We start from the raw sequence: 12,326 nt of genomic DNA, 5'->3' as shown, positions 1-12,326 counted from the left end.
AAATTTCCGGAAATTTTGGTTGAATGGATCGCGCCCTATGTCTTCTCACCGGGACAGAATTCTGGATTTTTTTTACCTTAAAACTCGCAAATAGTGAACCGACCTATGTCTACATTTAAGTGATAAACAACCCGACCGGTTCCTTTTTTCTTTCTTTTTTTAACCAGTGCCTCCTCTAATCGACGTGACTCCCTCCAAGATCTCCGTCAATCAAGGATCCTCCTTTAACATCTTTTGCATTGTTAAGCCATCACTTGCAATCACGTGGTCAAAACTCAATGGTAGTTTCCCAAACGGCATCGTGAGGGACAAGGGGACCTTAAAAGTCAGTGAGGCGAAACTGAAACATGCAGGAACATACCGCTGTTATGGTAATAATTCAGCGGGCTCCAGTGAAGGCTTTGCAAGCGTCGTCGTGTATGGTAGGAACCTTTAGGGGCCGTTAATTAAAAAAATATATATCGCAGTATATAAGAGGTTTATGCCTCAAGAGTTAAGGTAATAAAAGTTTTAATTGTAAAAATACAAATTAAAAAAAGGCCTTTCATCCCTTCTTCTTCTCTCTCAATGACTCCCATTTATCGAATTTTTTCCCTTTTATTTAGAAAGAAGCATTCTATGTTGTACTATAAATTCTATATTGTACTACAAATGATTTTTTTTGTGATGGCAGTGAAAGTGTCTTTGAAATATACGTTCCAGTCTTGTTGCTCTTTGCATATCGATTATGTTGATTATTTATCAACTTATGTTTGGGAAATCAGTGCTGATCAACAAGCTAGTCAATTTTCAATTTCATCCCATGTTCAATTTGTCCTGGCTTTTTGATTGACTTTCGTTCTGATATCTCAGCTGCACCAAAAGTGATGACCTGGCCTAGATCTTTTGAAGCCGCGCATAAATCCAATGTTACATTTCACTGCAACGCGACTGGCATACCCGACCCGGTGATCTCCTGGTCAAAAGAGGGAAGCGACATTCCCGTACGACACTCAGCTGGTGTCTTGAGTCTTACAGGAGTTATCAGTGACGATAATGGTCGATACATCTGCACAGCAAAAAATGCTGCTGGAACTTCTACAACATCTATAGAACTCACTGTCGAAGGTTTGTTAGAGCTTCGCGTTGAAGAAAAAGAAGTCACTTTCTGTTCATCTCGATCCCCTTTTTATGCGCATTTCCCCTTATCATACCTAAGTTCTTTTGTCTGGTTGACGACCCCCTATTCTCAAAGTACAGTGCTTAATTATATCATAACCAAAAATTAATGTCCATAAATCTTTTTCAAATGTCGAGCCAATTCATTGCACTGTAATTATATTATGCTATACCCTTGAGTTTATCCAACTGTTATTGTTATCATTATTATTATTGTTGTTGTTGTTGTTGTTGTTGCTGCTGTAATTATTACTATTGTTATCTTTATCGTTTTTGTCATTGTATCAGTATCATAATCATTATCATTATCACTATCATTAAATCATTCGTATGAGTAGCCATGTAATCATATCCTTTTTAGATCTACCCAGTGTGGTTATAACAGGTGGAACCTCCGTCAAAACAGTTTCAGTAGGAAAGAATTTGACTCTAGAATGCATCGCGAATGGAACTCCACAACCAGAAATACAATGGACCCGCGTCGATGGTCTGTTGCCCGAGGGACTCATTTCAAAAGGAGGACAGCTGATTTTCCCGCACGCACGGCTTGCCTATGGTGGTGTATATAGGTGCGAAGTCACTAACAGAGTGGGCTCTGTGCAATCTGAAGTAGCCATCTTTGTGCAAGGTTGGAGTTTATTGTTTGTTCTTTTCTGCTGTTACCTTTCAAGTTTACTGGTCTGCAAAAGAAATTAAAGCTAATGCAAGTAAAGCTAAAAAACGCTTGAAATATTTGACCGTCAATTGCAAAGACATTCACATTTGTGGGGAATAGGAATGGTTCACTGGTTTGTCAACCGAGTTGATAAGCCACGATAATAAGACAGGATAAAATAGCGAAAGCTGGCGATTGCGTGTCCTCGTGTCAGACCAAGTGAGGAAGGCGTGAAAACATAAGCCTGCTTTAAATCTTACTGCGTAAACCAAAATGACCTTATCCGATTGGATTTTTTGGCACTACCCCCCAACCACCCCAACCCTACGGTTACAACTAATATCCATCTGCAAAGATCATGCAGTTTTATTGACGATGTTACTATTAAACATTTTGTTATTAACTCGAATGGCAAGACTGTACTCTATTGACCCTTAGAGGCCCCCAAGGTTATGGTTACTCCACAGAAGTCACGTGTGAAAACTGGTGAGACCGTGCAATTCACTTGCATCGCTAGCGGCTCCCCGTCCCCAGACCTAACATGGCGGAAAGTTAACGGATCGCTTCCAGTCAGCAGTACAGTGCAAAGAGGAGTTCTAAAGATTGCTAATCTGACTCAAAAGGATGCTGGGAGTTACAATTGTGAAGCCAAAAATGTTGAAGGATCGGCTAATAGAAGTGGAATTTTAGAAATTAAAGGTAAGGTATTGAAGGGTAGGCTCTTTGGAAGTAATTTTACTTTAACCTCTCTCCTTGTTTCATGTCTTGATTTTGACGAGTTTTGGTGCAAAACTTTTCCAGTGCCTTTCCTCCTATACATTTTACCTGATGCAATTCCAAAGCGAAAAGCTACGAATGTTCTTGCGGTCATGATGAGGGTTAGTTTGGGGAGTTTCTGCTAAGTACACTTCGCGTCAATGACAAGAAGACACCTCTGTTATGATATTTACTCTAACCATAACGTAATGGTCACCAACCATTTGTATCACTACCTTTTCTATATCTCTTCTTACTGACCGTTCCACGATTTACACAGGAACCTCTGTCCTACCTCAGTGTACAGACATTAACAGACGAGCCACTTAATTTCACGGTTGAAACTGTGTTCATACCGGAGATGGCGGATGGGCTGATTCTGTACAACGATCAGCTAACAAATGGCTCTGTTGGAGACTTCATTTCATTTGGAATGTCAGACAGATTTGCTGAATTTAGGTAATGGGGTTGTATTCACAAACAGGGACGAAGAGCATCCTTCTTGATCCCCGCCCGTAGTCCTGTGAGGCTTAGCTCTAGCAGGAGTCTGCCCTCGCAAGCTATTTTTTCCATAAAGCCTTTGGTTACACACAAATCTTTTTTTCGAGGTCGTTTGAAAACTAATGCAAAAAAAGGTTCCGAACTTATTTTGTTTCTGTAAAACCCTGAAACAGCAAGGTAACCAAACTATCGTTTTACTAACCAAGTCTATCATATTCCACCTTGGCTGCAGTCGTATTGCATACATTTAGCCAAGCCTTAAAACGGAGCTTCCATTTAATACAACACTTTAAGTTCTCGTTGGGGGGTGCATCATACACTCTGACTGTTCCAGTGACTTATTCCAAGAACTGCATCATGTCATATGTATCAACATACTTAGCACGAACACACCATTATAAGATGGGGTAGTTTACTTGTAGATTGTATGTGAGGGGGACTTATAATCCTATGGTCAATTTTTACAAGTGTAATATAAACATGTAGCCATTTTCCGTGGGTACAGATTGAAGAAAAAGGACTCCGCTTCAGCGCAAGCTTCTCACATATACTCTGGGCTCCGTTCTCCCAGTCTAACAAAGTATACTTGAATATCTCCTCCCTGGTGAAGCTGAGCCGGCACATTAGAGAGTATCTTACGATGTTTTTTTTTTTCAAAATCGGCTATATCCACGTTGTAGTGGCTGTGCATGTCGTCTTGATCTTAATCTAACTGTGATGCACATGTTATAATCCAGTTTTATCCTTGGTTGATATATTTTTTCTTTTTGGGGGGTATGGTAACGTAAGAAAAGAGTCTGAAACAAACTAAATAATCCGTATTTAGATTCAACCTTGGCTTTGAGCCTGCAATCATTCGAAGCCGGCAACCATTGAGCCTGTATGAGTGGCACAGAGTCGTCTTATCACGTAACAGGAAGGAAGGAAATCTCACCGTAGATGAGGAGCCACCTGTAACAGGAATTTCTAAGGGGAGTAGTACAGGTCTGAATTTGAATCAGGATTTGCACGTGGGAGGAGTCCTTGACTTCTTATCAATAAGCTCTTTGGCGGGATTCAAGTCAGGATTTATTGGCTGTTTAAGCTACTTGGCTATCGACGGGAAAGTTGTAAATTTTGGTAAGAATAATATATAGATTTAGCCAGGGCTAAAAGCGAAGCTCCTATTAACTCGAATTAAACAATAAACTTGCAATTGTATTTTACAAATCAGTTAACTTTAGAGCACATTCATGTGACTTTTGAGGGAAAGCTAAGTGATTTTAGAGAAAAATAATTTGCAAACAGTCCAAGCTAAGAGTGAACTTAATGTTACATCGAATTGATAGCCTTATATGTACACCCAAAAAATAGCAATCATCTTTGATCACATTCAAGAGCCATAAAAATGTCTCTTGATCACAGTAGATTAGTATAAGTAATAGCATGATTTGTAGTGATATTTGGCATAAATACCACGAGTGATATTTCAAAACTGTTATATGTAATTTCACGAGCCCTTAGGCGAGTGAAATTTGAGACAATTTTGAAATATCTCGAGTGGTATTTATACCAAATATCACGTACAAAATATGCTATTATTTGCTTACACTACTACCTACAAAAGGTTTGTAATTTTCACATGTAGGTATTTCAAATCAAGGTGAAATACCGCTGCTCTAAGCCAGTCAAATTGCAGAAATTTCTGATGTAGTAGTATAAGGCCTGGAAAACAAATTCTCGGAGAACAAATCAGGCCCAATTTTCTGCGTTCGACAAGTTTACAATTTATTTTACAAAATCTTGCTAACAAGTCTGGGGACGTGTAAACCAACCTTTTATACTTTTTATACATCATCTGAGGTGAAGCAGTACCATGAGGCACTGTTTTTATCATACAGACCTCGGACAGATCACAATTTTGCAATACAAATTGTACTCATTCAACATTCAGGTCGATCGAGGCACACGTGGGTCGAAACCGTTAAAAAAATTTCTAAAATCACCTATACGGCTTGCCGGTTTTCACTTTTGACAAGCGCCAAAGTCGACTGTTTAAATCAAGATTAATAGAGTTATACGCTTTAACATGATAAAAAATTTATAATTTTTATTTCTTTATTTAACGGTTTTATAACTACAGTATGTGTAATCTTCAAAAGCGTTTGATACACGCGGCATTTTGACTACTCCTGCAAGCGATGTTCGTGAGCGACTGAAAACAAACGGCACAGCGATTAAAATTGCAAAGAGACTACTAACAATCAATAAAAGGATAATAATTCGGTGAAACATATACAGAGACAACAATTTTCATTCACGACGACAAGTAAAAAGTCTCTTAAAATCCTTGTTTATGTTTTAAGCCTGCTTCCCGGCGTTTGCTTTTTTCAAAGATGAACTCGAGGCAGGAAAATTTAAATGGCTCAAAGCTTTCTTTTACAGCCAGAATTATAACTAAATATTCTTTGGAACGTTTTCTTTCTATTTGCAGTGAGAAAATGTCTAAAGGCTTTTTAAAGTTCTATAAGCTTATAATCAAACCTGATACTCGGTCAGATCGATCATTGTCTCAAATCTTACAAACGTGCATAAACTAAATAGCCGCATAAACTACGCCTGACTTCATTAAATTAGACATAAAAAACAAACATCAAATACAATAATTACTCAGGCTTACCATTCTAGATGCTCTGAAAACTATCAAGTAAGGCCAGAATCGCTTCAGACTTTTCAACCCTCTTACGCATCAAGCAAGGTGAAAAACGAAAACGATGCCATCCGAAATCGGATTTCCGACTTTGACAAGCGACGTATTTCTCAACCAAAAACCCAATAAACAAACTAGCTGTGAATAACAGAAGACTCTTGGTAGCAGAAGAATTTCATTTTGTAGATTCAGCGGAGAAAGACAGTTAAAAACATCACAAGTTGACACAAAACTCTGTCAGTTTCAGCTGTCAAAGTAAAAAAGTTTCAAGATGCTGCATAAATTTTCCGCATGAACTCACCTGTCAAATTTTGACCAATCAAAGCATAAAAATTGGACGTAGAGCGTGACCAACGCGTGACCTTGGTGAGAAAAGTCCAAAGCAACTGGCACGTCATCCCTGCCCTTAAAAACTGGCTGAATTTTAGCTTCCGAGGTCCGTTTGAAATCAAAATTTTAATTGTGCGACACATATAAAACAAAACATATTTCATATGAATTGAAAAAAACCAAACTTGAGCCTGCGATCATTTGAAAACTAGTAACTTGTCAGCGGATAACTCCAAAAAGATACTCGACCTCGATGGGTCGACACCTGAGCCCGCGATACGGTCAGGTGATACTGGTCAGCGGATAGCCTGTTTTGACAGCTGTTGATCACAACATTGATGTACAATATGTATGCAATATCAGTCTTCCTGTGCTACCAAACTAGCTAGAAAGTGTTGAACATTGAACATTGGTTTCCCTGTGGTGCGGACGGACGTGCGGGCGGGCTGCGGGCGGTGTACGGTCACGTGATTACCAAATTTTCTCGAATGGGTAGATTTACTTACCCATGGTGCTCTGCAGGCGCGCTTCGCGCGCCAGAGCTCCGCTATAATTGTTTCTTTTACATTCCATTACAAAAATGGTTGGTATCAAAAATAGGGACCTTAAAAACAGGAACACAGGTACATGTATTGTCTCCTTTGATTATTTTGAGAAATTTTCGTACGGACAAAACGAATGGTAGTTGGATAAAGGTTTTCAAAGTTTAAAATTTCTGGAAACTAGTTTTCGAGGAGATTTGACTGATTTGAATTTTGCACAGGAGTCGAAGAAACAAACAGAGTGTCCGAAGGGGAGAGTAAGGGTGCTTTTTTGACAAGGGGAACACAATTCATACAAATTCTTCAATTCGGTTTTACCTTGAAAGTCTGCTTTTGGTTTCTGTTCTGAAGGTAAATTGTCTTTAGCAACTGATTGGACCAAAACCACCCTTTCTTTCTGTTACCGACGCAACACTAAAGTTCTGGAAACTAACCCTTTTATTTGAACTCTTTGAACTGTCTATAAGCTAATTTTTTTATGCATAACCTTTACAAAGGGGAAATGATTCACCATGGTCTAATTGACATTAGTAGATTGAGTCATGTCTATAGAACATGAGCATGTTTCTTTCTGTTTCTTCGACTTCTAAAGGAGCCAGCTCTTATTGAAAGTGTATGCGCTTGTCAAGGGCAGTATTGACGAACTTGAATGAGAATAGGGCCTGTTTCACGTGGAAGCTATTTTTGGAGCCTTTCGGTGTTGCTTAATTACCAAATTTTATAATTAGATTTTATCTTCTTCCTTCTCTTGCCCAAACACAATACTTAAATGGATTTTGTCACAAGGATATTATTGTTTTATGTCAACTTTGTGCTGAAGTCATTACTTAGGGTCTTGACCTATACACAAAATGCTTCTGTAAAATAATGAAGAAGGTTTCAAAGAAATTCCACCACGGAACGATAACCATGATGATTTGTTACATGATTTGTGAAAAAAAAAGGGAAAACGATTTTTGGAATTCAATTGATACGCAGACACTTCATAGGTTTTTAAAAAATAGAAAATAGCGTGACATAACCCTTTAAATACCTCTTGAAAAAAATTTCAGGTGACCCTATTAAAAGCGTGGGTTTGGATGATTGTGAAGTCTGTCAAACAAGGCCTTGCAAGAACGGCGGCACGTGCACAGAGGTCGCTGGAGACTGGGGATTTATTTGTACTTGCAGGCCTGGTTACTCAGGAAGGACCTGTGATGACGCTGGTAACAAGTGTTCACCTGGCGTTTGCAATGAGGGGCGTTGTGAAAATATCGGCAATGATGGTTTTAGATGCATCTGTCCAGCTGGTTACTCTGGGGAGAGGTGTGAGGAAGGTTTGTTGTTGACCAAAAGGCCCTGAGTCCTTTACGATCTGATGTCAAAACATGAGCTTTGGTATAATTCCAATTTTTTTCCTGTTTGAATAGGATGCATGAAATACTTTTTAACTGGTTTGCATCAGTTGGTATGGGCGAGAGACCGTACTTTATGGTTTGATTCACTGGACGAAAACATGGATTTTCAGCCGCCCTCCCCCTGTTTTTGGTATGCAAATGACATTTACCATCCTTGCCCCATATTTACTTCTCCAGTTTTTACAAATTTCCTATATATTTGCAAGGATCATGTTGGTGCAAATTCATTTTTTTGTTCAGTGATTTATATGTTAAAAGTGCCGGATCGAGGGAGGAGGGAGCTCGGGGATGATAGCTTGCCAGCGCCTCATTTTAAGGTCATTTTCGATAGTGCCCCCCCCCCCTCCCTATTTGAAGGGTTTGAATAAGCAGCGCCCCCAGTTACCTGAAGGTCTGGTTATAGTCGCTGCTACTTGAAATACCAGACCGAAGAATGTCGCTATAAAACGCATCTGTCACTTTAGCAGCCCCAGGGTGAGGTGTATGATAGAAATCAGGTGAAGAGTACTTAGTTAAAGAAACGTCTCTTGGACTTTTATGGTGGTTTTTTTGGTTTTTTATATCATTTGGTGTTCTAAAAAGGAAACTGATGACAGTATTCATCTCTGTAGGAAGGCCAATAGACACTCCCATGTTCGAGGGCGACTCATACATGTCGTTACCAGGAATCGAAGGTGCAGTTGTGCAACTAAAGTTCTCCATCAGATTCCTCGCACTTACATCAGGCAATATGCTTCTACTGTACAATGGTCAGACGATATTCCCTGGTCGCGGTGACTTCATTTCCCTTGCCATTAACGGAGGGCGAGTTGAGTTCAGGTTCAATATGGGAAGTGGTACTGGTATTTTACGCAGCGCCAGAAACATTTCCGTAGGATTCTGGCACACTGTAATAATAGAAAGACAACTGAGAGATAGCTTGTTGGTTTTGGATGACGATCCCCCAGTGAAAGGCTCCTCCCCGTGTTGTTCACGTGGATTAAATCTGTTGTTAGACTTGTTCATAGGTGGAGTGAAAAACTTCACGACATTCCACACTAGTAAAGTTGGCGTTAGCTCCGGTCTCTTTGGTTGTATATCCGAACTATCAGTAGACGGTAGGGAAATAAACCTGCTCAAGTCCAATCTTGACATGCGCGGTATCAAACAATGCACAGAATGCCTTTTGCCTTGTGAATTAAAACCATGTTTGAATAGTGCCACTTGCATCCCGGTTGGAAAAACGGGCTTTTTCTGTTCCTGTGCTCCTGGATATACTGGACAAAAGTGTGAGTTTACACTGGCCGATCCTTTGAAGAGTAACACATGTGTAAATGGCGGAGTTGAATTATCGTCATCTGACAGGTTACTTATATATTTATTTATTTTTTTTATTTTTCCAAACATAAGAAAAATGCACTCCACTACAGTCAACCCGCAGCTTGTTTTAATGAGGTGTAGCTATTAATTCCCTCCGGTGTCGCTGCTATTGACAAGTTCGGCTAGTCAGTCCAATATTTTCTGCGTTAGCGTTGGTACTATAGTCAATCTAAATATAAATAGTGATATATTTGTAAAGAAATTTCTTCTCGGACCTCAAATGACGATCTCTCGCGATTAAGGACAGTAATTCGTTGGAGGGTGTCCGAAATAAAGGGAGTTGACTATATTTACTATAATGGACAGAAAGTCTTTGAATACTTAGAATACAAACAATACTTAATTTTATGACGCGATAAAAGCAGTTCGCAAACCTAAAGAGAGCTTCAGAAATCCTGAGCCTAAAACGTGATTGACTGTGTTACAGGTTATGCAACTGCCCGCTCGGATATGGAGGCAGAAGGTGTAATGGAAGTAAGTACTTTCAGAAGTTTTGCCTTATGAAATAGCTTCCTAATGCGTCGGATATATTTTCAAATTTGTCAGTAACTGATGTTGTCGCAGTATAAACTTTTCAATGTAAGGGATCTTAAGGCACATAGTCTGTGTGTGCGGATACAGGTGACCTCCCCATGCTGGAGCCATCAGCATGGGTAGAGTGTTTCTTACTATATCCCGGAGGCCACACTTGGGAAGTCTTGGTGGCCTTTTAAAACCGGAAGGGGAACTACCGGTGGTGCAAATGGTAAAAGTAAACGCCTTCCACTGATATAGGCTGGGTTCGATTCTAGCGCCATACAGTGGATTGACTTTGTTGTTGGTTCTCTTCTCGAGTCTACTTCGGGCTGAAAAGTTGTCTCTAATTAATTGGGGACGTTTAAGAGGCCACACGTATAGAACAGTGAATTCTATCGGGTGTCACACTCTCTAAACTACATAACTGTAAGTTTTCATAGTTGCAGAAGAATTCTTTCACGACAACCCCTGCAAAAAAAAAACACACACACACACACACACACACTGGCAATAGATTTTAAGTACTAAAGGAACCTTAGTTTAGTTGGGTTTACTTTAACTTTTTCGGTGCAAAGGTCTTTAAAATAGCTTGCATGAGGCAACGTACATTTGAGTCGACTCCAGTGACTCTTGCTGATTGGCTGTTTCGTTGTAGCTGTCCAGTTTGGAAAAAATGCCTTGTTCAGTGGTGACGGTTTCTCGGAATTCCCATCATCGACCATGCGAGGACCGAGGTGAGCTTTTTTCTTTGGTGTTCAGTGAACCTTCTGAGAGAACATTTCTCACCATCAGGAGAGTTTTACGACTGCTATAATAGAAAATGAGCGCCCAATTTATTTCAATCCTTGTATTTTATAGCCGAAATACCTTATAATCCACAGTGCAATGTTTACGGCTTTGAGCATGCATGCGTCCATTTTTTTTACAGATCGACAACACCTGACTATATGTCACTTCAGATGAAAACTGAAGCTCAAAATGGTGTAATCCTATGGCAAGGAGAGGTAAATTAGAGTGTTGTAATGAGTTCAGCCAACAGAGATTGTTTATAACTCATGCCTGATAATCAGATGACCAGAAAAGATATCCATCTACTTTGCCACATTCAGTTCTGAGCTTTTTCTTAGTTACCTTTTTCCAAAACACTTCCGTATCTCTTTGCCTATTTCACACTCACAGGCCCCTTGCACTACGAACAGTTCCCTTGATCTGTAAGGGATCAAGCAAAATAAATAGATACCTCATGTTCTCACCTGGATTAATTAGGTGTCCGTACAAAAAAATTTTCTTCTTAAGCTTGTTCCTTCCAGAGAAGAGACCACTTTGCAATCGGATTAAGAGACGGATTTCTGGAGTTCAGGTAATTATTTTAGAACTCTTGACGGCCCATCAACTGGTCTCTTTCTAAAATTTGGTATTCTTTGCTTTCAGAGTAAAAACACCCATACATGTGCGTGACCGCCAAAAATGCCAAAAGTTAAGGGTCGCTAATGGAAGCTGGTCGCATATAAGACTCTGACGCGTCTGAATGTCACTAGAATTGCCTCTGAAATATGTAATGCACTAAAAAAAGCATAGATAATACTGATGGATCACATAACCCACTTAACATCCGGGGGCGATAAAATAATAGGGAGATTAAGCAAAAGCGTTTTTGAGTGACGCACGTCAACCGAGGCTAAAAAAATTGTATTTCTTTGCGTCTTCGCGTCTTATTTCTCATATTGATGATTTTGCTGAGAATTTGGGCAAAAACACTGCTTAAAAGTAGTTAACTACGAAATTGAATGAAGCGCATCCTCTGTTAAATTTATTACACATTAATCCTTGATCACTGATCTACATAAAAAAAATAAGGGGACGGGCCCCCGGGCCCCTCCCCGGATCCGCCACTGCAAATAACCAGGAGCTAAATATATCGGCCCCTACCCTAAGGATACTTTACAATCATGTTAACAAATCAGTTATGTCTTTCGTAGATTTGAACTCGGTTCTGGGCCCGCTGTATAGCCAATGGCACTCCATCAAGGTTTACAAGTAACAAACTTTTTCAACTATGTAACAAACTTTTTCAACTACCATCTTGAAATAATAGTTCCTAGATCTCCGTATTCTACATGCGCTACATTGAGGAACAAGGAAGGGCCCGAGAATAACCCCCCGACCGTCAACCATGAATAAAATTTTAATCAATTATTGATTTCGGCTTCTATATAATATAAGGCAGCACTGACTGCGTGACGTCATTTATAAGTTATTTTAATTATTAGATTAGTGACTTTTGTCGTTTTAATTTTGTAGGAGTTTCAGTGAGGGTTCCCTTAAAGTCGATAATTATGATCACGTAAATGGCACCTCGGCTGAGGGAAGCAAAGGACTGAATATTAACCAAGGTTATAACATATTTATGGGTAAGTGCATTG

At 39.6% G+C, this 12,326-nt stretch overlaps 1 protein-coding gene across 1 annotated transcript in view; it reads left to right on the top strand.

Moving 5' to 3' along the window:
- The window catches only part of LOC140926495 (basement membrane-specific heparan sulfate proteoglycan core protein-like), a 40,155-nt gene extending 28,767 nt beyond the window's left edge, over positions 1-11,388 (top strand). The window contains 12 exon segments of the mRNA XM_073376229.1: positions 168-422; positions 853-1,107; positions 1,520-1,786; positions 2,252-2,512; positions 2,827-3,028; positions 3,897-4,189; positions 7,684-7,947; positions 8,640-9,372; positions 9,815-9,861; positions 10,559-10,637; positions 10,832-10,907; positions 11,200-11,388. Coding sequence (XP_073232330.1) covers positions 168-422; positions 853-1,107; positions 1,520-1,786; positions 2,252-2,512; positions 2,827-3,028; positions 3,897-4,189; positions 7,684-7,947; positions 8,640-9,372; positions 9,815-9,861; positions 10,559-10,637; positions 10,832-10,907; positions 11,200-11,241 — 2,774 coding nt within the window. The 3' untranslated portion in view covers positions 11,242-11,388.
- Positions 11,389-12,326: the final 938 nt, after the last annotated feature.

Source organism: Porites lutea, chromosome 1 (assembly GCF_958299795.1).
Source record: "Porites lutea chromosome 1, jaPorLute2.1, whole genome shotgun sequence".
Lineage (NCBI taxonomy): Eukaryota > Metazoa > Cnidaria > Anthozoa > Scleractinia > Poritidae > Porites > Porites lutea.
Note: the sequence above shows the minus strand (reverse complement) of the source record. Positions and strands in the feature narration are given on the sequence as shown.